The sequence below is a fragment of the Patagioenas fasciata genome, chromosome 3 (assembly GCF_037038585.1).
Source record: "Patagioenas fasciata isolate bPatFas1 chromosome 3, bPatFas1.hap1, whole genome shotgun sequence".
Taxonomy (NCBI): Eukaryota; Metazoa; Chordata; class Aves; order Columbiformes; family Columbidae; genus Patagioenas; species Patagioenas fasciata.
In genome coordinates, this window is record NC_092522.1 from 82,946,100 (window position 1) to 82,972,386 (window position 26,287).

At 39.0% G+C, this 26,287-nt stretch overlaps 1 protein-coding gene across 4 annotated transcripts in view; it reads left to right on the plus strand.

The window, feature by feature from the left end:
• USP45 (ubiquitin specific peptidase 45) overlaps positions 1 to 26,287 on the plus strand; it is a 55,009-nt gene that overhangs the window by 13,487 nt on the left and 15,235 nt on the right. For 3 of the 4 annotated variants that reach the window (XM_065833283.2, XM_071806709.1, XM_071806707.1), the window contains exons 6-9: positions 8,940 to 9,085; positions 10,354 to 10,449; positions 12,746 to 12,876; positions 24,837 to 24,924. In XM_065833283.2, coding sequence (XP_065689355.2) covers positions 8,940 to 9,085; positions 10,354 to 10,449; positions 12,746 to 12,876; positions 24,837 to 24,924 — 461 coding nt within the window. Of the gene's footprint in view, positions 1 to 8,939; positions 9,086 to 10,353; positions 10,450 to 12,745; positions 12,877 to 24,836; positions 24,925 to 26,287 lie in introns of those variants that run through there. The other variant, XM_071806708.1, reaches the window with a different exon arrangement.

Below are 26,287 nucleotides of genomic sequence, written 5' to 3' on the forward strand. Positions count from 1 at the left end.
TTATTGTAGAGAAGATGTTACCTTAAATAAGATGCCATTTAAATTAATGTGCTAAACCCGTATAGTAGTATAAATGAGTTGAATTTTCCTAGTGTGGATGTGTTACATCTTAAAATGCGTTTGATTTAAATTTGTTTTCTGCAGTTAATTAAATTTGTTTAAGTGGATTTTCTAGTACTCTGTTGTTTGGTGTAATGCTTTTTGTTAATTTATGTTATTGGGTTTTAATTGATAGAACACTCTATTAATAAAAAATAGTATTAAATTATGTTCTCATGGTAGGAGCCTACTGTATCTTCTCAATCTGTGTAATAGTAGATAGAACTTTGTACCTGTGGCCCTCAACTGCAGAGATAATCAACTGGTTAGAAGTAATAATGGAGAAGGAGAGCCTTACTGAATTAGACCAGGTATTCCTGTAGCTTCATGTGCATAAATCCTACTGGTTTTAAGAGGTGTTATATATTTTTTGAGGGTAAAAAAATCAAAGGCCACTCAGAAATACATATTTTATATTCTGGTCTAGCGACAAGTTGCATGTTAAGCTATTTAATTGTAATAAATCAATAAATTGCTACTTTTACATCTTTTTGCTTGCAGCAATGGAAATACAGTTTTGTTCACAGCTTCAGTTTTAAGTTTAGATGTAATAAATGGATGTTACAGCTTACTTACAGATGAAAATGCTGTAGTGTCTGTTTGAGTTCATTTAGTGGAAATAATTTCATCCTGGTTTTGTGCTGTTGGATAAGACTTTCTGAGAGATATGACTCTGTGCTTCATGGTTCAGATTCTTAATTTGTGAAACTTCAAAATATTTAAAGTTTTCAGAGTATGGCACTTAGAAGTTTTATGTGAAATGTCTTAAATTAAGCAACTGAAATTCCAAACTAACTCAGGAAAAGTAAGTTTAAATGAGGCCAAAGATTTCTTAAAAATCAGGTATTTATAGCAGAACCAGGCAGAATGTATTTCTGCTGCATATGTATTTGTGTTTTATTTTGATACTGGTTTGAAAATGCATATTTTCAGGCACAAGCCTTGTGGGGGGGCCACTGTGGCAGGAAGAGGTCTCAGCATGTGGAGGTTGCTCCTGAGGGGCTGTTGTGGCTCCTGCTCCATGCCTGGAAAGGGCTGAGGGTCAAGTGCAAGCTTGTATTCATGCAAAAAGTGTGTGTGTTTGGTGCCAGAAATGTTTTAAAGGGGAAAGTCTGTGACCTTCTCCATGTGGCAGAGTATGGCAGTTTGGATCCCATTCTTGAGAGCTCTGGGAATGCCAATTAACTAGCAGGGCATCTCATCAGGATTAATGTATCTCCAGCAATTTCTTAATTTCAGTGGAGCTCTGCCTGCTGAATGAGGAGTTTTTCCTCAGCCCAGATCAATTAAGCCACACCAATAATCTTTTTCCCATCGTCCGACGCAGATTGGTAGATGCGTTCACAGTCTCTTATCCCTTTTCCTTCTGTTGCTGGCAAAGGATTGGCTTACGTCTTGCTGTTTCCAAAAGTGGAATCTGATTTGACTGACATGAGGGCTGGAACACCTCTCCTATGAGGACAGGTGGAGTGAGTTGGGGTTGGTCAGCCTGTTGAAGAGAAGGCTCCAGGGAGACCTTACAGGAGCCTTCCAGTACCTAAAGAGTACCTACAAGAAAGCTGGAGGGGGACATTCTACAAGGGCTTGTAGTGAAAGACCAAGGGGTAATGGCTTTAAACTGAGAGAGGGTAGATTTAGGTTAGATATAAGGAAGAAACTCTTCATCATGAGGTTGGTGAGGCTCTGAAACAGGCTGACCAGAGAAGCTGTGGATGCCCCATCCCTGGAAGTGTCCAAGGACAGGTTGGATGGGACTTTGAGCAACCTGGTCTAGTAGGTGTCCCTGCGCATGGCAGGGGGAATGGAACTAGGTCATCTTTAAGATCCCTTCCAACCCAAACCATTCGATGATTCTATGATTTGTTTGGTTTTCTTAAGTGGCAAGGAAAAGAGGAAAAAAGCTGTTTGCCCGGCACTGGCTGTTGCTTTGGGCCATGTTACTCACTGGAAGAGCCATGTATTGATAAATAAGTAATGTGCATGAGAGGGAATTCCCAACCAGGGCTGGCATTCTTGTTTCACTTCCATAAATGTAACAGCAATGCCTTTTCTGTTTTGTGTTTTTTGTTTTGTGTCAAACACACTGGCGCACTTGGTCCTTCCCCTAATGAAATGTAACAAGTTAAGATTTTTTTCTTGTCTTTAAATTAGACTGCCTTTAAGGATTTTTAAAAAAATAAAATCTGAAATTGAAATGAAATTAATACTGTTTTCCAGAACACAAAGGACATGAAGCATAACAGTGAAAATTAACTCTACTTTTGATAACTTATATTTAAGTGTAGCTTTTTTTCATGTTACAGTGATGTTTTCAGTGTAACTGTCATGTTTTAAATTATTAGTTGGCTTAGATTTTTTAAATGTATTTTGTATATTTAGCCATTAAAAACATAAACTAACTTTAAATGAATGAAAAATATCTTGTGAGAAACCATTAGCGTAAACCTGACAATTAATAATTCATCTTTCTCACTTGAAAATCAGTGTTGTGCTCTTTTCCCAGTTGTTTTCAGTTTCTTCCTAAAAAAAAAAACCAAAGTGAAAACACTCAATTTTCCTATCAGAATGTGACACTGCAACAACAATTCATCTTATGTCTGGATTTCTTTCTGTTGCAACAACTGGTTGGCATGGTACATCGTTAAAATTCAAATAGCATCGTGTAGAAATTTCTGCAGAAATTCAGAATGAACATGGATATAAGTAACCGATGAGGGCTGCTAGGTTTTTTTTTTCAGTTCTTGAAAGTGCAGGAGCCATTTAAAGATAAAATAATCAGCTTAAACATGTAAGGGAGGGTTATATAGATTTCCTAATTAATGCATCTTGGAAAATAAACAAAAGCAAAATGCTTGTCATTTGGTACTAATGTGGTGGAATAGTGTGGCAGCAGGATCCCTGCTTTTCACTCGGCCTCTCATAAAGATTCAACTTCACTTCAGCTGTAAAAATGTGCAAATTACATTACTACTACATGACTGACTTTTGTAATTACATTAAGCGATTGAGATAAATCCCAGTGCTGGGTTCCCAAAAGAATGCTTGCAGCTGTGTGGTTTTCGCATCTGATCCTATGGTTTATTGTACCCAGCAATGCCTGCTTTTTTTTTTTTTTTCTTTTTGGCCTTTTTATTTTTTTAGAGGAGTCTGTTTGGTTAAGAGGTCATGTTGGGCACAAGATGGAAGAATAAAGCAAGATTGCTTTCTAGGGTGTACCACCCAGAAATGTGTTTTGTGGAAAAGGTTAGCAGGCCATGATGATTTTCACAGAAAGGCAGGTGCAGTATTGTCCATGTGGCACACTTGTGAGCTTCACATGGACATAATGCACATGTAGTACACAGAAACCATGCTGAGACATTGCGATCTGCATGTCTGCTCATTTGCTGGAGAAAATAAATTGTTTTGCAGTCTTAAAAGTGAGTATTATGCGTCTTTTCCTTTACAAAAGCCAAATTAGATGTCAGTGGAGACATAAGATTGAATACTCGATTTTTTTATAGAGCAGTTAATTAAATTGGTTTGTGTGGCAATAGAATGGAAAGAAAGAATATTTATTCTCAAATTTTGTAGATAAATTTATCGTTGGGAAGGTCAAGCAGAGGAATGAGATTTTGCTAGTAACTTCAGCTGCCCAGATTTGCCAGTAGGTGAAAGTTAGAAACGTGATTTCTATTTTAATGAATATAGCTGATGTAAAACAAAGACTAAAAATATATATAATTTTATAGTACAAGTAAGAGGTGTTAAGTGGTGTGGGAAAACAAATAATATGAGAAATAACTTCTCAGATTTGTGTTCATCTGTGGATATTAGCAGTTGACAAAGGATCACACTGAAAAACATAATTGTATTATTTCATAACTGATTTTCATTATGTGTAGTTTGGAGCTTGAAGTCGTATAGGTGTATTCTGTCTACTTAAAAAGAAAATTAAATAGCAAAATGAAGCAGAATGTGTTAATTCTCCAAATCTGAGCTACACTTCAGCAAAAAGACTTTTTTTTTCAATCATAAATTTTCTTTCAAGTTTACTTACGTTTTTAGGGGCTACTGTTAATTATACCCATCACAAAGAAATGAAAACTGTACAATTGAGAAAAAATTTTTTTAGACCTTATGTCATTTTTATCCATGGATTCTTCCCTTTCCATTCCAGGTACTTGTTTACTTGTGAGGTGCAGCATAAGTCATCTAGTGTAGAGGATCAAACCTGGTGCTTGAATAGCTTGCTCTTTCACACTCCGAAGATGTGTTTTTTAGTTTATAACATTCTGGCAAAATCAGAGAAATAAAATTGCAGTTTGTAGTCTTTAGTTAGGATTGTAACACTGCAAGAGAAGTTTGGATTGTAAAACATGAAGCTAGTGATGATTTCAGAAGAGAACCATGCTGTTTTTTCTAAGGGTTAGATTCTCACTGTTGTACAGTGTTGAAAAAAAAATTAAATATTTCAAATAAAAAAGGAGTGCCAGACAATTTGGTATTATTTCATAACACAGTGTGATGAGAACTTGGTAAAAGAAAAGCAATCTATTAACCTTGTTTTTACTGTGAAGACCTTCAGCTGAAGTACCAGAGTTGCATTCAACAGAAAAAGCTTGACCTTGGAATAAAAGTGCATATTCCTGGAACCCTCATTTTTAATTAAAAAAAAAAAAAAAGTCACATTGAAGAGATAAGCAAAAACACTACTCCCCCGGCTGAAAGAAAAATTGGATGTCATTTATCTTTTTGCTTGCACACCATCTGCACCCCTGGGCGCAGCTCACTTTCAGTAAGTGAGCTTCAGAAGTCCATGGTTGCTATAAATGGCTGAAATATGCGCAAAACAAATTGATAGGGAACCTGCGATAACTTTTCTGAATATCTTTTGCAAGTGGGTGTGTCAGCACCCATGTGTGTTTGCACACTGAGTCTGGTGACTTGCTCTGATTCATGGACTGAATCATTGTCTGTGTTAACGTTGAGCTTGGGATTCTCAGTCATGCACCCATGAGGCCGGTGCTGTGCAGCCATGGGACAAAACCATGTTCCATGCCTCCAGAGAGCTTGAGAGACAAGACTACAGGTGAGCAGATGTAGGTTAAAAAAAAAGCTGAGGAAAAGAGTGGCAAGACAAGAGTGCCTTGCAAGCAAGAGCAGTAGCAGAGGAGCAGTCAGTGACTCTTGTCGTCTTTCCTCTGGGTCTGGTGGGGTAGGGGGTTGCCAGCGTGAAGGAGAGCAGGGTGACCTCAGGACTGAGGGTTGCTAGCATGGAGGAGAGCAGGGCAACATCAGGAAGCTTTGCTGAGCAGAAGGTTGGTGCCCATGCACAAAGGCAGCTGTCTGAGAGCCAAAGGAGTGAGAGCTGGAGGTGGATGTTATGGTGGGACCAGAAGTAGGCACTGGCCTGATGCCTGGGAAGATATGGTCAGTAGGGTGTGATGAGCTGGATGGAGAGCTGGGCAATGGGTCTTGGCAGAGTGCCCTGGTAGGGGAGATACGCTTTGTCAAGGGAAAAGTATGTTGGGGTGATCAAGGACCACCTTGGTTGAGAGTTGTCCCTGTGTGACTGGATGAGAAAGGCCACGTCTGCAACAAAACTGCAGGAGGAGTCTGAATGTGTGAGCTCCAAAACAGTCAGAGCCAGATATGTTGTCCTTGCAGTGGAGGACAGGCCTGCCTCGGGCTGATGTTTACAGTGCCTGGGAAGGGCAGAGAGGTTGAGGGTCACGGTGTCAGCTCTCTAAAAGATGTAATAGTGAACTATGGATAGAAATCAATCTATGAATTTAATCACTTTTGTGCTTTTCACTCACCTTGCTCTCACTAACAAGTTCCTTTATAACAGGTATTACTGCACACAGACAAATGACTTGGACTGCTTCTTTTCTCTTGTCTGGCCAGCAGCTGAAGGTCCTTGTGGGCAACAGCAGATGACAGCCATTTCCATAGAATCCTTCTGCTAGGGTCCCTTTTGTGTCTATACTGGCTTACAAGTCATTTTTCATATCCAAAAGCATGCCTGTTAAAACATTACAGGGTTGCAAGATTGAGTCATCAAGACTCCATGAAACATTTCAGTGCAAATTCACTTTAAAAAATTACATATTAGCCTTTTGATTAATAACATGCTTGTAGCTTGGGGTTGATTTTGCAGAAGGACCCTCCAGCCCCAATCTGTAGATGTAATAGCTGTCGCAGTCATTACCAGCATCTTCTATTAGGATTGACCAACTCTTCACATGTCAACTAAACATTCAGCTTCAGGCTCATCTGTCATTTATCACCGAGCTGGGGACACTAAGCAGAGTTAAATTTAAAACTGCTATCCCTCCTCTGGCTCTGTGTATGTCTTTAAAAATGTTTGCGTGGAATAAGCGAGACAGCAGGTAATGTTTGTAATTGCAAAGCAACACTTTTCTGTCAAGACTTTTTCACAGATACAAAAAACCATAGTAAAATGTCATGTGGATTGTATTTGTAAAATTATTAAAAAAGAGTAATTAATCAGTAATTTAAATCTTCTAAATGGAAGAATGTTCCTAGACTTCAATAACAAGATACAGGCCTTTTCTTAATTTACTACTACTTTCCTTGTCCCTATACTAATTATCCAGCTTTGTGGCAATCGGATGTCTGGTTCGCATTTATTGTGTTTTATAATTGCTTGTTCATCCAGCTCTTTATCGCAAAGCTGGATGCTTCGGCTTTGTTTCCCCTCCCTTAACTAATTTGTATGTAAGGTTCAGCAAATGGGACCTTGCTACTTGTGTGAAGCTGCCATTTAACCATGAAGTGAAATGCTTTTATTGAGTTTGCCCTGCAGATATGGTCCGCTGTGGCAGTGCTGTCCATATTTGGTGGCTGTGCAAGGAGAGCCAGGTGGTGCTGCAAAGCGTAGCACAGTGAAGCGTGGACAGATCTAGATTTGACATTTGTCATCCTCTACTGCTAAAGGGAAGAGAAAAATCTGCTTTTCCATATGCTTATGCTTTAATTTTTGCCTGCAGTTTTGTCCAGATGGCCTTGTGAACATTGTTTACTTTAAGATGCTGTCCCAGATGTTTTTGAATGCCGATGGATAAATGCAACAACTGTGGTATACTAATACACAAATTATTTACACAATTTTGGTTGGTTTTTTTTTTTTTTTTTTTAACCGTCTCCCCACCACTCCTCTGTATGGCACGCTTTTCTGAGGGGAAGAAGTGTTCACTTATAACATTAAATTTCTGAGAGTGAGTAGTGCCTTCAAGTTGCAGTCACTCAGAGCTCCCATTCTCCTGCTAAGGTTCTTTTGGAGCTCTGTGTGGGTGGACGAGGCTCAGGCACTTTAGCTGCCCCTTGTAAGCACATCAATTAAAAGGCGTTGCTGCACACAGCCTGTGAAGCTGTGAGTGTTTCAGGGCGTGAGCAGCTCCCAAGCTATTTGTCATTCATTGTGTTGTCTGCTTTTTCAAGAACTTGATCTCTTACTTTGCCCTTGTACTGTCTTAATTTTCCACACCAGTGGAAGGGAGAATATTTTAAAGCTGTGTGAGCAGTATTACTGAGAACACTTAAAAATGTTTTTAAACAGCAAAGCACCTCTAACAGCATCTTGACAAACTTAGATGCAATTTAGAAAAATTATTATGCTTTGATGACACTGCAGGATGCAGACAGACTGTGTCATAAGCTTGTTACCAGATACAATAGATACTTTAATGACTTGTGTTTTGTTTAATTATATATATATATATATATACACATATATATATATATATGGGTTTTTTTTAATCTTCTAAGCAAGAAACTACCTAGGAGTGTACATAAAAGAACCTTTTGACATGAGCATTTCATTAACGTAAATAGCTCTGTTAGTTATTTCTCAAGAACACTTTAATGAGACTTCAATGTGAAACTCATTAGAACAAATACATGAATTCATATGTCAAGACAGAGATTGCAGCATCACAGTTCTTGGCATCTATTAAGTCCATAACTCGTTTACATTGACATGCATTGTTAATCAATATTTAAGACACTGCAGATGTCAGTAATGTTCATATTTAGTCCTGCAACCATGACAGTATGAAAGTTGCTAGTAGAATTCAAGGCTAAATATTGTTATCTCAAGTCTTTCCATTACCTCTAGGCTACAAGTTAATGACTGTCTAACTTTGCTGCCACCCATCTATTTAAATAATAAGGGAAATAAGGAAATATGTGGACTTTATGGTGGTAGCATATTCCATTGCAGTTTTATCAAATTTCTATTGTTTAAAATTAAAAGAGCAGCATTCTATTCATTTGGATTACGTTAGCAGTTCCTCTGGTTGTGGCAAAGGGAGGTGGGTGAAGAAGCAAATGTTTGGGGAAACGGGTACCAATTCTGATTTGGCTGCTGACCGGATTGTACAGGGCAATTCAGAGTGCGGTAATTGCTAAAGACTTGCAGCCTTCAGATGGTAACTTTTGGTTACTTCTTTTCAAATGCACCAAAAATCAGCCTTTGTGTGCTGTTTCTAGTGTGTCTAATTAACGTACATCTAAACTGCCTATTGTTAATAAACTCACCAAGCCCGGTTTATTTATTACTTGGATAATTGAAGAAGTTACAGTCTTATGAGACAATGTAATTGTTGTGGAAGGTTTTGTTTGATATACGTAGTTGTTGGGGGGATGTTTTTTTTTCCAGGAGTTTAGTTGCTGACATCTCTTGGTTTTTAAAGATGAGGTAAAGCAGCTTAGGGTACCATCAAGATATCTTTCTGTATACATTATAATAAAAATGATAAATGTAATCCATGGAAGCACTAAGTTGTTTAAACTATGTGATTATATAGTAATGTTAATCTATAGTTTAATTATAGGTTCATCAAAAATCATACGGCTCCGTGAAGAAAACAGTGAAACAAGTGAAATACTGAAAGGAAAAAGTTCTGGTAATGGTGCGACAGTTCCCGTGAAAGGAATAAATAATTTAGGAAATACATGCTTTTTTAATGCTGTCATGCAGGTAAGATGTAAAGATCCTACAGATTTGTCGTAATAAATTTCAGAAATACTCAGTCTGTATAAACTGTAGGCCTCAGAAAATGTACTGACTGATTTACCAGTCTGCATTCTGCCTTCTGAATGTCCTTTTCAAATTCTTTTCTCTCCTTGCTATCCAAGCACTATTTCCTGTAATAACAACAAAAAATTTCCTGGATCAGCAGCATTTTTCACAGTAATGAGACAAATGAAAATGTCAAGTGTTTTGCACACTGCATATGTGTGTGGGTTGTACTCTAGCATATGGTTTTATTTGTAGTTCAGCATTAGGCAGTCATGAGTAAGGCACAGTATTTACCATACTGGTGGGTGTGAAAAGTGGTACTTTATGTATAATGTAAATGTCTGCACAGTGTGTTGTGATGATATTAAGCCCCTACAATGGGTGCAGTTATAAAAGTACTTTTATTGATTTTTTTATTTTTTTTTCCTGACCAGACTAAGAGGAATGAACTATACCAATGCACTTTTATTGATGTTGAGTGTACAGCTAATGCAACATCCTAAAAAAAGCAGCAGCCTTAGCGGGTTTTGTACTGGAACATGCTGTTACTTGTCAGTTGAGCAGAGACATCTGTGTGATTGCAGACAGGAGTGAGCAGATAAGAGAAAACTGCTACAAAAATGTTCTGGACTGGCACTCTTTACTTTGTGCTTATGGTGACGATTACAAAACTCAGCAAACAAAGAGTAAATTTGTAAGGAGTGGAATTACTGCAAATTGTTCTCTCTCCATACTTAGGGCATTGTAGAAACCCAAGTGATCTGCAGTCAAAATTAGCCAAAAAATAAGGAAACAAAGCTGAGATATGTTGAGTTGCTTTCTCTCTTAAATTTGGAGAGTTACTGCTTTTCAGTGTGCCAAAGCCTTTGTGCTTCTTGGGCCACGATGAGGGGGACTGTAGGGTTTAAAAGAAACAATGATTTCCGATACTAATGTCACCATTAAAAAAAAAATCTTGTTGTTGAGCAAAAGTAACAAAGTTATTACTAGGACACTTTTGGAATGGCTGAAACAGAAGTAGATACAATTTTAGAAACAGTCTGAGATCAGTGATCTTGGCTCTTATAGGGGTGATAAATGTTTTTCCTAGTGGTCTGAATCAAACCTCAGTTGTACATTATGAAATATATCTGGTTTTGTCTATCCATGAAGCTAGAGTTTATAACTAAAGAAAATGTATGGTTGAAAGATCAGCATGCATTTCTTGTTTTTTTTTTGTCTTCAAGAACTTGGCGCAGACTCACATACTAAATGAACTGATGTGTGAGATGAAAGAGAAAGGAACAAAGTTAAAAATCTGTCATACTTCAGACTCCCAATTGGTGAGTATGCAGTGAGAAATACAGATTTGGGGAAATGTGGGAAGAAGCTGGAGGATGAGAAAGTGCATCTCCATTTAAGACATGCTTTTCCTTTCCAGTTTCTTTTGCCTTTTAATTGTTTAACTGATTTACGATATCTGTGAACTCCTTTTTCAAAACTATTCAGCCCCAGAGGAGAGGAATAATCACTTCCTTTGACATTTGTGACATCGAAGTAGCAAATAATGTCTGATCTTAGGAAAGAGTGGCTGGCTTATTTTTGTTTCCCCATTTTATTTCTTCAGTATGTGTATATAATGCAGGAAATAATATGTTTGGCTCTAGAAAGTGTTCATGAAGTATTTTATTCCAGCCTGTTCCAGCCCTTCATTGATAAGGCTTGTAAAATTTATTATGTGCTTCACAGGCCAGAGGATTAAACTGAGAGCAGCAAAATTTCAGAGAGGACCGAATTTCTTGTCCTCAAGCTCATTGTGGGCGTATGGAGAAGAGACTGCTGTGGTTATTATCAAAGAATATGCTGCTGTTCCAGTCATGTCTTAGAGACTAAGGATTTCATAATAGGTTGTTGGCAATAAAGATAATACCCCTTTCCCTCTGCTAGCTAAAGCAAGCAGTTTACAGAGGATTTTTTTTTTTCTTTTTCTGCTGTTTACTGGAAGCTTTCTAGTGACAGTGAGGGTTGAGGGGTGGATTTCTGTTTTGGATACCTCTGAAATTATTTCTCTGTGTTGCTGTTGGTGATGTTCATAGCTTCTCCAGGCAAGAACAGTGCGAAATACACTGTGTTGCTGTCTATATTACCTTCAGTGGCAGTTCTGAGCAGCAACACATTTCACTAAATTATCCTGAGCCACAACGGGAGTCTGGAGCTTGTTCGTGCCCAGAGGCTTAGAAAGCCAGTGGAGTTTGGCTTATGCTTGATGTGAAACTTGCACAGCCATAAGGTTGAAATATTTATTTTTTGTTTAATGGCAATGCCTAGAATGTAAATAAGATTTTCAGGGCAAAGACTGTGCTTTCTGGTCTAATTCTGACACAGAATTAGAGGGTTGCAGTAGTCTAATGGTAACATAGAAACTCCCGGCTTCCCACTTGGTAAAAGGCATTTTTCCACCTTTTCATAGAATCGTAGAACAGTTTGGGTTGGAAGGGACCTTCAAAGATGATCTAGTCCCTGCTGATTGCAGGGGGATTTGACATCTTCAACTGGATCAGGTTGCTCAAAGGCCCATCCAGCCTGACTTTGAATGTTTCCAGGGATGGGGCATCTACCATCTCTTTGGGCAAACTGTTCAGTGTTTTACCACCCTCATTGTAAAAATTTCTTCCTCATGTCTAGCCTTTGTTAGTGTACATAATGTAAATACTTGATATTTGTGTGCATCCATAGCACTTATGTTTTGTGCGGACCTGCTTTCCAGATGAGACAGCATCTTTAATGGTTTGTTCTGCAGTTGCAATCTGTTTTGCTAGTTGGAAGCACCGTGGTCACAGATAACCTGGGAGCACGTTAGGGAGATTGGCCCGTCTGTGGCCTTTGAGATGCAGGTGACACATCAGTAGTGCAGGAGTCTCCTGCTCTACGGCTGGCACTACTGGCTGCTGTCCAGCTCTATCCAGCCCTGGGACCTGCTGGCTGGGGTGAATCCCATGCCAGGAGGGGCTGTCCAGGATGCACCCCATGCCTGTTCCCTGCTGCCACAGTGGACCTGTGGCTTCTGCTGTTGTCTCCTGCTGTGAACCACTGCTGATGCCTTCCCAGCGCCTGGCTCCTGGAGGAACAGGGTGTGTTTGTGTGCCTGTTGGATGTGTGGAAATGTCGGTGTGCAGCTCACAGGTCAGAGAAGCTTTCCACCCCTTGTCCAAGGTTGGGTGGACGGTGCCACTGAGTTGCACACTATGCTGGCTCATGGAGGAGGTCACCTGTGTTGTCTCTCCTACTGAACTGCGGTGCAGGTGGGAGTAAGAGTAAAGCAGGTAGTGCAGCAGCTGGCCTGGTTTTGTGAGAATCAGACTGGCTCATTGACATGTCTGTTTACAAAACTATTGGTTATCAACCAATTTGCTCGACAATAATTGCTTGGTTTCGCAACTATTACTGCTTACATAATAGGATTTCTTTTCAACTATTTCAATTATCTAGGTGTCATCAACATACAGAAAAAGAAAACCAAACCCAAAAGACTTTAAGACTGAAAGTTACATTGTTCTTTGTCATAAATATACTAGCCTGAAATAGTCTTGTGTTTCATTAACTTCAAAATCTGATACACAGTTTACTTTTGCTTTGAAGGATCCTTTGGTGGTGAACCTCTCCAGCCCAGGACCTTTGACATCAGCGATGTTCTTGTTCCTTCACAACATGAGGGAGGCTGGAAAAGGTCCTCTTTCTCCCAAAGTGCTCTTCAGCCAGCTTTGTCAAAAGTATGTGTTGTCAGTATCTTTCATTTATAATTTACAGTGGTATATTTTTGAGTGTGCCATATCTGTTGTCCTTTCTAAGGTGCCATTAGATTCTTATTGGGCAGTCCAGAAAATGTTGTCTTCATGTTTTAAGGTTGCAGGGCTCCTTGTTGCGCTCCAGTGTATGTACCTGCTCCTCATGTAATGAATGGCCTAGTCCATAACCAGTAACATTCAATGAGCTTTGAACTGAGTGTAAGGGGACAGAAGAGGTCATGGTAAACCTGAAGAAAATGAAATTGCCTCTCAGGGGTTTTTTTGTATACTACCATAAAGCTGTGCTAATACTGCAAAGTGTATGTAGGCATTTTGGAAAAAAGGCTAAGCTTTTAAATGGGAAACCTCTGCTATGATGTCTGACCTTGGCATCAGTTCAAAACGAAAAAGAGTCTAACAAGTAAGGACTTGAAGCAGTACTGAAATGGCATATGGCTCCAGATTGCAAAGAGCTTGCAAGCCCTAAAGAAACTCATGTTTCTTGGTGTGGAAAATGTTTACAGTGGTGCTTTGTAGGTGCCTTCAATTATGATGCAAACAATCATGCTTTATAAAACACCTGTAGAAGACCTATTTAAAAGTTGATAAAAATATTTAAGTATTGACTTTACAAGGAAAAGAAGCTGTAGAAACAGAGTAATTGGAGGATGATACAGCTGTATCTCACAGTTAAAAATATTAATAATGCATGTTAATTTACTTGCTACAGTATTATTGTATGGAATTTTAAGCATTCTGCAGCAAGAGAATTAAGACGAAAGTTGCAGGTTCCTACCATGGCATTCCAGGGCAACCTCGCTGTGCAAGTATGGGTTTAAAATATGGTATAAAGAAACAAAAGATTTGAGACTGGAGCAGGGACAATTTAGTTCTGATAAAGAAATCAGTTATTACTTTTTCTTTTTCCTCAGAATTTAACTTCAGAAACTTAATATTACGTTTTTGTGTTGTGCTTCCTTTTGATTCTTTTGAGCTGTAAAAGGAAATTTGTAGAAAGTGTCCTTACAGTGCTTTTGAGTCAAACAGCGGTGTTTTCTGTTTAGTGTTATCTACCTGAAACGAAAATGTGTAGAGAAGAAAAAGATGTTGTTTTCTCACTTCTCCTCCAGTTTTGGGGCTGACTCAAAAATGTTATTATAAGAACAAAATTTGGTTGAGAAATGGAAGGGAAATTATTAAATAAAAATAGCAGGTTTTTTCTCAGTATTAAGAACGGAAGTGAAAAGTGGACTTCAGATGGCATTGTATTTTTGAAGTGAGAGCTATTTTGTATCTGCTCTGTGTGTGTATTTGTCTTTGTGTAGCTATCAAGCGATGGCTACACAATGTATCAGCATTAAGTCTCAGATACCTTGTTGTTCTTTTGTTGTAGTTTTTTTTTGTTGTTGTTGAGATAGACATATACTTTAACTACCAGCTGCACCTGAAACATGTTTTAATATGGGCAGCAGACTTCTGCTGTTTAGGCATGTATGTGTCAGCTTCTGCTGCCTCTTCCCTTCTTCCCTACTTCTTTGTTAGCCTTGCAGAACACAACTGAAGTATAAATCCTTTACTAGCTCTAGTGTCAATAACAGAAGTGTCAGCCACATCCTGATAGCAAGAAATTAGGTGTTCAGGGGCAGTAAGTGGCTGCACAGGTATGACAGAAGGTTTTGGTCTTTTGATTATTTTGTTATTGATGGTAACATGAGCAAGAAGGAAGAAAGGGAGAATTTCAGCAAATTCAGAAGTCTGCAGTGGTGGAAATGGGAAAACGGAGAATCTTTCTTTGCAAACTGAATATATTTAGTATAGAGTAACTTAAGCAGAATGAATGCAGTGTTCTATCATGCTATTTTTACAAAGCCTTTTTTCATATTTTAAAGTTGTCTGTCTACTCTTTAGTGAAGCTGAAATGAAAGAGAGAGCGTGGCAAGATTGCAGGAGTCCCAGCTAGGAAGAAGTTTGCGTTGCTGCAGCATTCTACATAAACTGCTTTTTGAATCCTGCCAAGAAGTTGTGTTAATAAAGGAAAGGCATGCACTAGCACTACTTGCAGTCTTCACATGCATTAGCACAAACTCTTCTTACTTAACAAGTAAAATTCAACCAGCATCTCTTCTAATGAGGTGACAAGATGAATGTGTAAAAGGAAGAACTACACTGAAAAAGAAAAAATTTATGTTTCAGAGAGAGGAAGAAAAATCATTTTACTGGGGAGAAGGGCATGGGGAAGGACTTCTAATAATAATGGTTTAGTTTTATATATTTTACATAAGAGTTTGCTGACTCCAGGTGCAGCCTCTTTATTTTAATTTAAAAAAAAAATATTATTTCCCCTTCACAGATCTTGCTGTCTCAGTCCCAGTCTACAGTATATGACCATATCTTTCTTCAGTAGAGAATTTGTGAAGCAGATTGTACAGATAGTACAGGAGGTACATGTCTGTGATATCAAGAGTCAGACTCGGTGACTCAGGAATTGTCTTCCCAATCCCAGTCATTACTATAACATCATTTTGAGTAGTTGCTAGTAGCTTGCAAAACAGGGACAAGGACACTGAGTGGTCATGCAGAATATAGACATTTTACTTAATCCTTATTAGAGTCACTTCCAATCCTACTAAGCTTTTTACAAAGGTGAATGGTTGAAATGCTGATGCTGTCAGCAGGTGATGGTGTGCTGCTGTTCTTTATGTGCTTAGATCTATCTACTTGTCAGGGCTTTTATAGTGTACTATCTGGCAAAAAAGTAACACAGCAATTTCCAAATAACATTTTTCTCATGTGTAGCAGAAGGCTGATCCTTTAAAAAATGGTTACTTTTCCCTGATGACACAATTGGATTATATATATAAAAATACATACAAATCTGGATTAAGATGTTATTGATGAGTTTGAGTGTCTTTTTGTTTTTCGGTCTCCTAACTGAATGGTGACATATTTTCATGTTGGATCAGTCAATGCAAGATAGAGTAAAGGTAGCTCTATAATTTAACACCTGACACTTGCCCTCATTTCCAGTTCCATGCTGGAATAACACTTCTGGATTTGATGTCTGGAGTTGTTTTTTGTTTTTTTATGTCCTTGTAGGACTTCAGGAATCCAGTTGCTTCAGGTATTGCAGGGTGGAAGAGTTTGAATGCTCACATTTGAACTGGGAATCCTTATTCAAAGACTGAAAAGTGCTCAGTGTAAGAAGACCTAAGAGGGGAGGGAAGGGAAAGGAGGGAGAAAGGAAGGAAGGAAGGGAAGAAGGAAAGAAGGAAGGAAGGGAAGAAGGAAAGAAGGAAGGAAGGGAAGAAGGAAAGAAGGAAGGAAGGGAAGAAGGAAAGAAGGAAGGAAGGGAAGAAGGAAAGAAGGAAAGCGGGCAAAACCCCATAGGAATGTGGCTCGGTGTGGGCAGAGAGCCTGTGAAGAAGGGGAGCAGGCAAGTGAGAAACTCTGCAAGGGGGATGCATGTTTGCTGTTCAAAAGCAGTGAGAGAACTGGGGCATCGTCCTGTCAGCTGGGAGCTGCTTGTTTAAGAGTCTAGGGAGATCACAGCATGAAGTTTGTTTTCTTGTGTGGTGCTTTTTTTTTGTTAAATAACAGAAAAAAAATGATACTGAGTGTTAATTTTATCGAGTGGTGGGGTAGCCAGGTTGAAGAAGGGGAGAAGAAGAAAAGAAATAGATGCGTCTTTCTATAGCAACTGTTTAGCGTCTGGTACTAATTCATCCACTGTTAATTTTGTTAGTGTTGCAGCTGTCAGATGTTTTGCGAGGACAGATTGTGAGCATAGCTACGGGGCCCTTCTGTCGGTTTTCCACTATGCTGAATATTAGGACTGCAGACTTCTGACTTATCTGGAGACTTAGTGACTAATGCAACACTGATGTATTAGGAGGACATAAATGTTATTTCCTTTATTTGTTATGACTGAATAATTTTATTGGTGGAAGAAAGCTTAGATTTGTGTAGCAAGTAAATGTTGCAGCATTTAAGTGATGAGTCCAGAAAGTAGTTACAGAATTTAGCTGCTTCAGACCTCCACCAAATAATTATTTATAGGGGTATCATATTGCTACCTTAACATGCAGGAAAAAATACTGTCTTAACAAAGATTTTATGGGTGGTTGCTCCTCCCTGAGGAGTGTTCATCCTTCCTTCTGAGGTGCAGAAAGTAGAACTTGGGACAGAGGTGGGGCTGACAGAACGGAGGTCATGCATAGTTAGGAGTGTTAATTAGTTTTGGAGGGAAACCTAAACAACACTTGGAGCATTCTGCATTTATCACTTCTGAGAGGAAATGCTAAGGGAAACTGAGATAATGTACCAGATTTAAGGGCTGAAGGAAACAGGATTTTTCTCACTAATTAGGAGTCTTTTTGAGCCTTTTCTTTTAAAATAGTATTGCTGTAGAGAAAAATTTCTCTGTAGAAAAGATTTCTAACTTGCTTATTTTTCCTATTTGACTTGTACTCTTTAAATATTATAGCAGCAGAACACACAACTGATGTTTCCTTGACAAATTGTGAAGAACCATTTTGGGTCCCAGGTGTGCCTCTTCATGCATTGCTGACGATGCTGTGTCGTGTTCAGGAGCTCACTGACAGAGGAGATTGATTCTGCTCCTCTGTGCAGCAGCAGCTGAGAGATTGCCTGCCTTTATTTCAGTTAACTTTGTCAGAGTTCCCTTAATTTTAGGAACACGTTAACAAAGCTAGATGGATGAGGTTTATGAGTGCTATGTAGATTAATTGCATATATAAGGAACATGCATTGGTAGGAGTTACCTGCACTTGTTCCTGAGTTTTGTGTCCACTTCTTCCACTCAGGAGGAAGACCTGTGCAATGTTTTGGACAACCCAAGTATTTGCAATGCGTGTGGTATTGGTGAGCTACATAAACAATGTTGTAGAAACAATAAAGGAGGAAAACAGTGATTTGGTAGGTACATTGGAGGTGTATCTTCAGTTAGAATGCTCATGTTAACCAGAATAGAACATTGCAAGATGAAGGTGGGTTAGGGCTTCATGGAGAGGAGAAGTAACAGAAACATGAAGCCTTCAGTTCAAGAGGAACTTGAATATTCTGAGTTTAGACAGGAGAGGACATGAAAAGGAGGCACAACAGCAAGAGAAGACAGTAAATGATAAACGATAAATTAGCTGTGCTTATCTAACTGCCCTCATAGAGTTCAAGGAGCTGTCAGTGAAATTCAAAGGCAAGAGATTTAGAGCCAGGGGAAAAAAAAGGGGTTTTTTTTAACATTTTGTAGAGTTAACCTGTGGAACTTGCTGTCGCAGAGTGCTGTTGAAAATCTTAGCAGAACTTAAAGGAAGAAAGAAGAATTAGACATCCACATAAAAAGAAAACTTTTTTTCTAGGATTGCAAGACCTCGTGCATAAAGGCCTTCACTCGGCTACCAGCTGGCAGGGAGAAGTTCCCCCAGACAGATATTTCAATTACTCAGTACTTAGAGCTGTATTTTCCCTCTGATGGTCAAGTGGGAAATGACTCTATAGTAGCATGCCAGCTATTCTGTCCATTCAGAGCCACTTCTAGCAAGTACTTTTTGCCCAGGTACCACAGATCTGGTGCATCGCAAGAAAGTGATGGTGCCTCATTTCATTTTGGGGGAAGGCCGAGATAGAAAAGAATGAAAGAAATCATCCAGCACGTCCAAAGGAGAGCTGAGTGCTGTCTGTCCGTGCCATGGAGACAGGACAGGCATGGCTGCTGTATTTTGTTAGTTACATGTAGGGGCAAGCCCATGTTTGCTTGGGTTTTTTCCTACCAAGCAACTTGTAGTAGCAGAACTCATCTATCAGGTTTGAGAGAAGATTAATCATGGGGATTAATGGTGCTGTAGGATTTTGCTGTCTTTCCTGTCATATAACTCTATATAGCTCAGGATCGCTAATGAGAACAATTGCTTCAGGAAGAACAAAACTTTTCATGCTAGCTATTGTATGGTGACAGTGAATAGGTATTTGATAGTGTCACTGGGAAGGTGTAGTCCTGTGAATTGTGGTAACTTTCATAAGCTGTCCCTTCTCATGCTTTTTTTTTGTAACTTTCATTGGTAACTGATCAGTCTTTAGAAATGAACATCTTCCTCTGCAGAGAAGCAAAATTTTTTCTCTCAGGCTAACATTATGTAAACACTTTGCTTCTCTAGAGTGAACCGCAGTGTTAAAGGAGCTTCTGCATTTTGCACTACTGGAAATAAATAAAATAGTATGTTCAGTTTTCTGTTTCCAGGCACTTACTATTGCTTCTAAAGTTTTCCAAGGTATTAAGCTAACTTATGCTCAATAGAGTAATTATTGAAAGGGTAATTTTGGAGAGTTTTTTATTAGACAGTAAAGGTGTGGCAAGTCTGTGCAGTATGATTGAATGACTGTAATTGTACCTCAGTTTTGCTTTTGACACATGGCATAGTTTCCCTCGAATGAATATAAGATAGGAACTAAAAGTATCAGTGCTTACAGGACTGTGATTTTTTTCCCTTTTAAAAATTACACGATTATGTAGTTTTCTAGGAAGTAGATAGTCATGAAAAGTATTTCTGTAACTGACAGTCAAGCAATTATAACTGGTCTCCAGATGAGTAACGAGAGGCCAGATAAGTCACATGCATGTAGATGTCACAGTAGTCCTTCACCACTTATGGCCATTAGCAGGAGTTCAACCTGTTCTGTCATTATCCTGCTGACACTGTACAACAGGTTGTATCGCATCGGCACTGGCTTCCATATGTCAGCACATCTGTGAGCGGTCAACTCAACCAACCATCTTCAAGTCCCCCACTTTTGCCAAGGATCTTGCTTGGAGCATATTTTCAAGGAGACGAGAGTGCACATCTTTTAGTTGTCAGATGTCTGTGTATCAGAATGGTTTAATTCCTTCCCTGACCCCCCCGAATACTGGTTTATAACTGTAGGAAGTTTCCAGTAAATGCAGTTTGTGGTGTGAAATTCCTTTCCTCGTATTTTTTGTTGTTTTTTTTTGTTTTCTTTTGTGGCTTCTCCCAAAAAGCAAATGCACTGATCTCAAATGTTTTTTTCACAGAATATCAGGTATTTAGAGTTATATGCAACATTTACATAGCGTGCTATGTACATGAGTGACAGATTAACTATATGTTAAGCAGTGTAAACCATGATATTATTTGTCAGTCCAAGTAAATGACTCAGACCTTAGGTGACATCTTTACAAGCCCCTTTCCTGCCACTTCGCTTTTAAAGTGGTAGCTGTTAAATTCCCATCATCCTTGTTGCCATTACAATGCAAGCATCTAGGTGTATATGAGGTTGGAAGAGGACTAAGTACAAGCGCAGAGAAGTCTAAATAATCTTGTCCTTGCAGGTGCATTATGTATGTGCTAGTAAAAAGAAAAACTAAGAGAAATGAAAAACTGCCAGGGCTGAGTTCATTTCCCCCCCTGTCATTTAAGCTAGTAAAACTGTGTGGAAGTTAGGGGTAAGCTGTTGTCTCTTGAAATATCATTTAGTAAATTAATTTTCATCTGAAATGGTTATTGTATGTTAATCAGCAAACCATAAACAGTAACAAAAGGTATGTGTGGGGCTTTTTTCTGATTTACATTGAAGATCTAGCTTTGCAAGGTGTGCCTACAATGAAGAAAACCCTCCTGTAACAGTGGTGGAGTTTCTGCTTGCTTCTTTGTTGAGTAATTATTTATTTTTCTTCTGTTTTACGATGATGTCTCTTGTGGCCCTGCTTTTGTGGCGAAAAAAAAAGAGTCCCTATTAGTACCAGGATCGAAGTTGTGTAAATACAAGGTTTTGTTATCTCAGTATACACTGTAGCTATTATTGTGCATATGTTGGAGAAGGCAGGCTGATTATAATAATTGATTCGCACTGTCTGAGGAAAAAAATACATTTCTCATAAATGCAACTTATGTGCATGCAGGTACATACTTATTTTTTAATGTACATTGAGTCAGTCAAAACATAAAGGTTCAGTGCTTTTCAGAATGTATTTGGTTCTTGTAATCAGATTAATTGGAAAGAAAACATTCGCTTTTAATAGAAGTAAAAAAGTGCATTTTAATAATATCAAACCAAAATATTTAATTTTAAAAAGGAGTATTTCAAGTTTGAATTAATTGATTTTTTTAAAAATTTGAAATAAATTTTTTTAGTTCAACATTCACATGCAAAAAAGAGATTGACTTTAAAACGAATGCTTAAAAAAAATCACCAGCTCTGCTGATTCCAGATTTTATAGTAAGCCTCATAGTAGAGCAGCATCATTAAATCATTTTAAACTAAAGATATTGTCAACTTTGTGTCAAAAAGTAGCTGGGAAGCACAAATGCGAAAGCATGATATCTGTAAATGTGAACATGGTGTTTTGCATATGCAGGTCCAGATTTATTCCACTTAATTTTAGGTACTGACCTTAGATGCCCTGTCACCTTAGATCCTTCTCCAGTTACATCCCCAAGTGCCTCCCGCAAGCAGCTCAGAACCCAGACCCTGTGTCCCTGTACCCCTGTATCCCCATATCCCTGTATCCCTGCCCTTCCCGTAGCCCAGGGCTGCCTTGCCCTGCCTGGGCATCTCCACATCTTGCCCACCTTTAAGTTCTGCTGTTGTGGGCACCTCGCATGTCTGATGCATTTTCTGATCACCTTTAGTTTCTCCTGTCCACGAGCACAAATTTCTGAAGCAGACCTCAGCAGCTTTAGTGTGTTGGTGGGAAAGAAAACCTCACCTTCAGGGGCCCAAGAACAGCTGAAGAACATGGGCAGGGAAGTGAAATTATTGTGCCTTGGAAAAAATACTGATGCATATTTACCGCTTGATGCACTGGTGAGCCAAAGCATGCAGTCTGAGGCTGAAAATGAACACTGGTTCAACACGCGTTTTATAAAATTGAATAACTGAGTAAATGGTTGGTTTTTCTGGCCACTCTGACAGTTTGATAAAATTCCCGTTTGAGCTCTGCTCAGCCAGTTGTCTCCTGTGATAGATTTTGGAAGGGGTGCCTGTGGAAACACCTGCGTGTGCTCTGTCCAGTGTGCAGCGAGAGTCACAGCTGCCACTTGATGGCATTGCTGGAAATGCAAAAACCCCACCTCTTCAAATCCCATTTTAGATGAATTGATCCAAGACTGCAATTGAAGATCTAAAGGGTAGCTTGCTTGGAAGGACAGGTATGGTTTGGCCAATAAGCTATAGTTTATGTGAATAAAGATTTGTTAATAGTCAATATTTACACAGTCTCATTTGGGGTTGCAAGAAGCTGGAGATCCAGATTGTTCATGAAGAGCCTTCTAGCTATAGTTATCTTGGTAAGGATAACACCTTAAGGATCTACCCACATATTCATAAGCATGTTTTGTAATTTCTCTGTAATCTGTGCTTGCAAAATATGATATTTCAAGTATATTTAGATACTGTGAGTAGTAAAAAAACAATCTACAGTTTTTGAATAGCAATGATTGAGAATGCTGAATGGCAGATGCAGCATTATCCCTGTGCAGGTGGCTACAGCATCACTGCCATAAATGGCAGTGTAGTCTGAAACAGAGGGTTCTCCTCTTTTGGCTTATGAGGGCCATGTGGCTGCTGCTGGTGATCTAAAAAATGAAACGAAAGAAAAGCCTTTCCTGTGGAGCCTTTGGGTTTTGTTTGGCCTGCGTAGTAAAGTGTTAGTGGTGCAAACTGCCAGCACCGGTGTCCCTTCTGTGTCCTTGGGCTGACGCGAGAGCTGGCTTGTCTCTGCTGGTGCTGTGGCCGGGCAGCACGGAGGAGGACAGCTGCACGGGCAGTGGAGTCTGAAGGGACACAGGCGACACCAGATGGGTATCTTCCAGGGCATGTAGACCCTTTCCTTCAAGACTTCTGGTTTCTACAGGTGAAAAGTTTGGAAGTGTGCAGATTTTTGTTGTTGTTGTTAATAAGCTGTTGCAGTCTTTGATGACTTGGTTTTCTGTTTAACCCAGGTAGCCAGTATAGGTTATTCTAGAAGGTGGGCTTGTAATCTGGGAATTCCAGACAATAATTCAGTATCACATATCCAAAAGGTAGCAATGTTATTATTTATGCAGAAGCAGTATCTTTCTCAGTTGCAGCTCTAGTGCTTTTTAGCTCATTTGGCAACTCAAAACCAAAGCAAAACAAACAAAAAAAAGCCCTCCTTCATTCAACTTTATTGTAAAAAGGATGGGTGTGGCACGCATTTATACAAACAGTGCTTGTCACTTACCTCATGAACAAAATCCCAGCTGGAGAGCTGCTGCCTTGTGGCTTCCTCCTGCAGACCTCTTCACGCTCGAGATGTGGCTCGATGCCATTTTGGGGATGCTGGAGGAATCCCCACAGCGGGCTGCCCTGCAGGAACAGAGGCCCATGGGCCTGGGGCTGGTGTATCTGCCACCCGTGCTTACGGACACAGCGTGGAAATGAGACTTTAAAGAGTTTTGCCAAGGGTTATGAACTTTGGATGGGATGGACCACACTGTCCCCCATCTTCTGAACCTGAGCAGTGTGAGAAAGAGCATTGTATCAGGATTTTCTTTTTAATGCTGACCATGCAGATTAGTCAAGTAAACTAATGGTGGTAGGAAATGTAGTGATATTAAATCACAGTAACAGTACGGACACTTCATGGGCTGTTCAGATAACTTGTTTTGGTGCACTGAGGAGTTGGAAAAAAGCTAAATTTTCTAATGTTTTTGTATTCAACATGCAGTAGGAGCAAAACACTTGATATATTTGGTTGTTGTGATGGGTGAGTCAGGAAGGTTTCTTTGAATTAGTGCAGAAGATTTGTGAAGTTTGAACCTCTGTCATCTCAGATTTTTTTTTCTCTCAAGACCAGTTGGGTATATGATTCCTGTAACCAGCTTTGCGGGGGAAAAAAACAGATTATATGTAGCCAGTTTATTTCTTGCTTTTGCAGACCTGGTAGTTTTTGGAATCTGAATTCAGATGTATTGTCTGAATCAAAACAGTTGTGAAGAGATTGTGTCATTGGTTTGGGGCTCTTTCCGTTTTAAGTATGAAGCTGTGTTTTGTTTGCTTCTGGTAATACTATATGTTTTAATATGAATTTCAAATATGAACCATTGCAGTTTGTTAGACTGTAGAACACGAGTTTCGATGTGGTTATGGTGTGATTTGATAACGCATGATGCTAAAAGGTTCTTTTAAAACTATATGAGTAACTCTTATCTGGTAACAGAAGAATGATTAACTCTTTTACCAAAAAACCTCACTCCAAACCCTGGCTTTTCTCATTAGCAATACTCTTGGAGTGGAAATCCTATGATTAGAGCATTTCTCTCCAATATCTATAATATTAATTGAAGAAATTAAGCATAAATAAAAGACTAATTGAATGCAATGTAAATTACATATATTGGGATATCATTATAATTTTCTCTTACATTTTCTTAATAACATTTGAAATCCGTATGCTTATGTGATGCTACTTATTTTTAGTGTTTACCATCTTCTCATTGACTGTTCATTCAACTCAGTAAGCTGAAGATTACTGCACTGATTGATTGCGGAGCCATTCTGAAGAGGTGGTTACACATACCTTTGTTTAAGAAGTAAAGAAATTCTGACCTGCAGTTTTCCTTTGTTTGTTTGATGCACAGCCTTGGGACTTCCCTTTCATTTCAAGATCATCTTTTTCCAATTCAGACCATAGTGCTGTTTCTGTTTTACTATATACTGACTGTTTTATGCATGTTTGAGGTTTCACGTTGGTAGAGAGAAAGGTGAGATAGCAAGGGAGCTAAAGCAACCTTGTTGGTGTAATTGCTGCCACACCAGGACCTCCTAAAGCCCCTTTATGTGGGGGTTGTGCACCTATTTGTACCCCTGGCATCCAACTAGAGTCTCATGGAGACATTGTCTCATTAGAACTTCTCAGTGTAAATTTAAATTCCTTACCGCTTCTTTTGTAGGGCTCCTCGATTTAAGGGATTCCAGCAGCAGGACAGCCAGGAGCTTCTGCACTATCTGTTGGATGCAATGAGGATTGAGGAGACAAAGGTAACGTCTTTTGTGCGTGTTTTTGAAGAACTTACGTGACTGTGTCATTGCATCAATGTTCTTCATGCTCCCCATGTTTTAAAGATGTTCTTAATGGAGTAGCAGTGGCTATTTTTGTTACCTTGAGAAAAATAATGACTTTTTTGAAAGAAGATTTAATTACGTTAATGTTACATTAAAACTGCTGGTTGGAATAAAAGTTTCAGTTCCAGAAAGAATGTGGTAAGTAGGTCATGATAACTTTAGGAGTTGGAATTGTTTTCCTTTATTAAAAAAAAAATCACAGAAAAAAGGCCTTCTGGGTGCACAATAAAGTAGAAGTAGAACCTCCAATGTAGTTGACAAAGTGTATTTTAGGGTGAAGCTTTGGGACAGAAATGGGCAGCTCCTAGCTGTGAGCCAGCCCTCAATTTTCATTGAAATTGAGTTCAATGGAAAAAATAAAAAAGGACAAAAAAAATCTTGTGAAGTTTCTTATATCTCTTGAAAGTGTGAAGAGCTACTTGTTTTGTAAATCACACGCTGCTTTTCATTATTTTAAATCTGCATGTAAGTATGCTAAGTATATAATCAGTTACATTGAAGACATCCCTGTGTGTGTTTTTTTTTTCTTTTCCTTCATTATTTTTACCTCCTGCATTGCTGAATGCAAGAAAGTGTGTGTTGCTTGCATGAGCTGTTTTGACTAAATCTGATTTCATTGGCCTGACTTGGTCTTGGAAACTTCTTTTCAGATCATATTTTGGTAAACAGCCTTTTCTAAGTCTTCTCAAAAGAAGGTCTTTAAATCTGGTCCTGACCAGTGTACTTGCTCTTCCTTCTCAATTAGTAATATGATGAATGCCATGATCCCAAGCTGAATTATCTTGGAGGTGAGATATAAAGCTGTGTCTGAGCCCAGTTTCTGATACTGGAATAGTGCTGAATGAATCCCCATCCTACCAGAGTAATAATGTATATTGGTCTTGTCAGCAGCACGCTTGTTTTTAGCAGAACTAACTACGGGGAGAAACAGCTAAACCTTGACATTGTCGTGTTGAACTGGGCATGCAACAGAAGCAGCGGACCTCAGTTAAATAACAGTTGTCGTGTTTTTGTGGTAGAGGAAAACTTTATTCTGTTGCATGTTGATTTTCATGTAATAAATGGTGGAAAATATATTTGCTTCACAAGTGAAGATTCACCAAAAGCAGAATTATTAGAACAACTAAGCTTCTTCTCCAGTGGGTGATTGCGCTTTCCCCTCAAGTCACTCTCCCGTTTCAGCAGTGAATGTGCTGTATTGTGTTCATATTTACCTTTTGAATCATTTATTAGAGAGCAGTGACAGCTATAGTAGCTACCACGAAAGAGCAATGGAAGA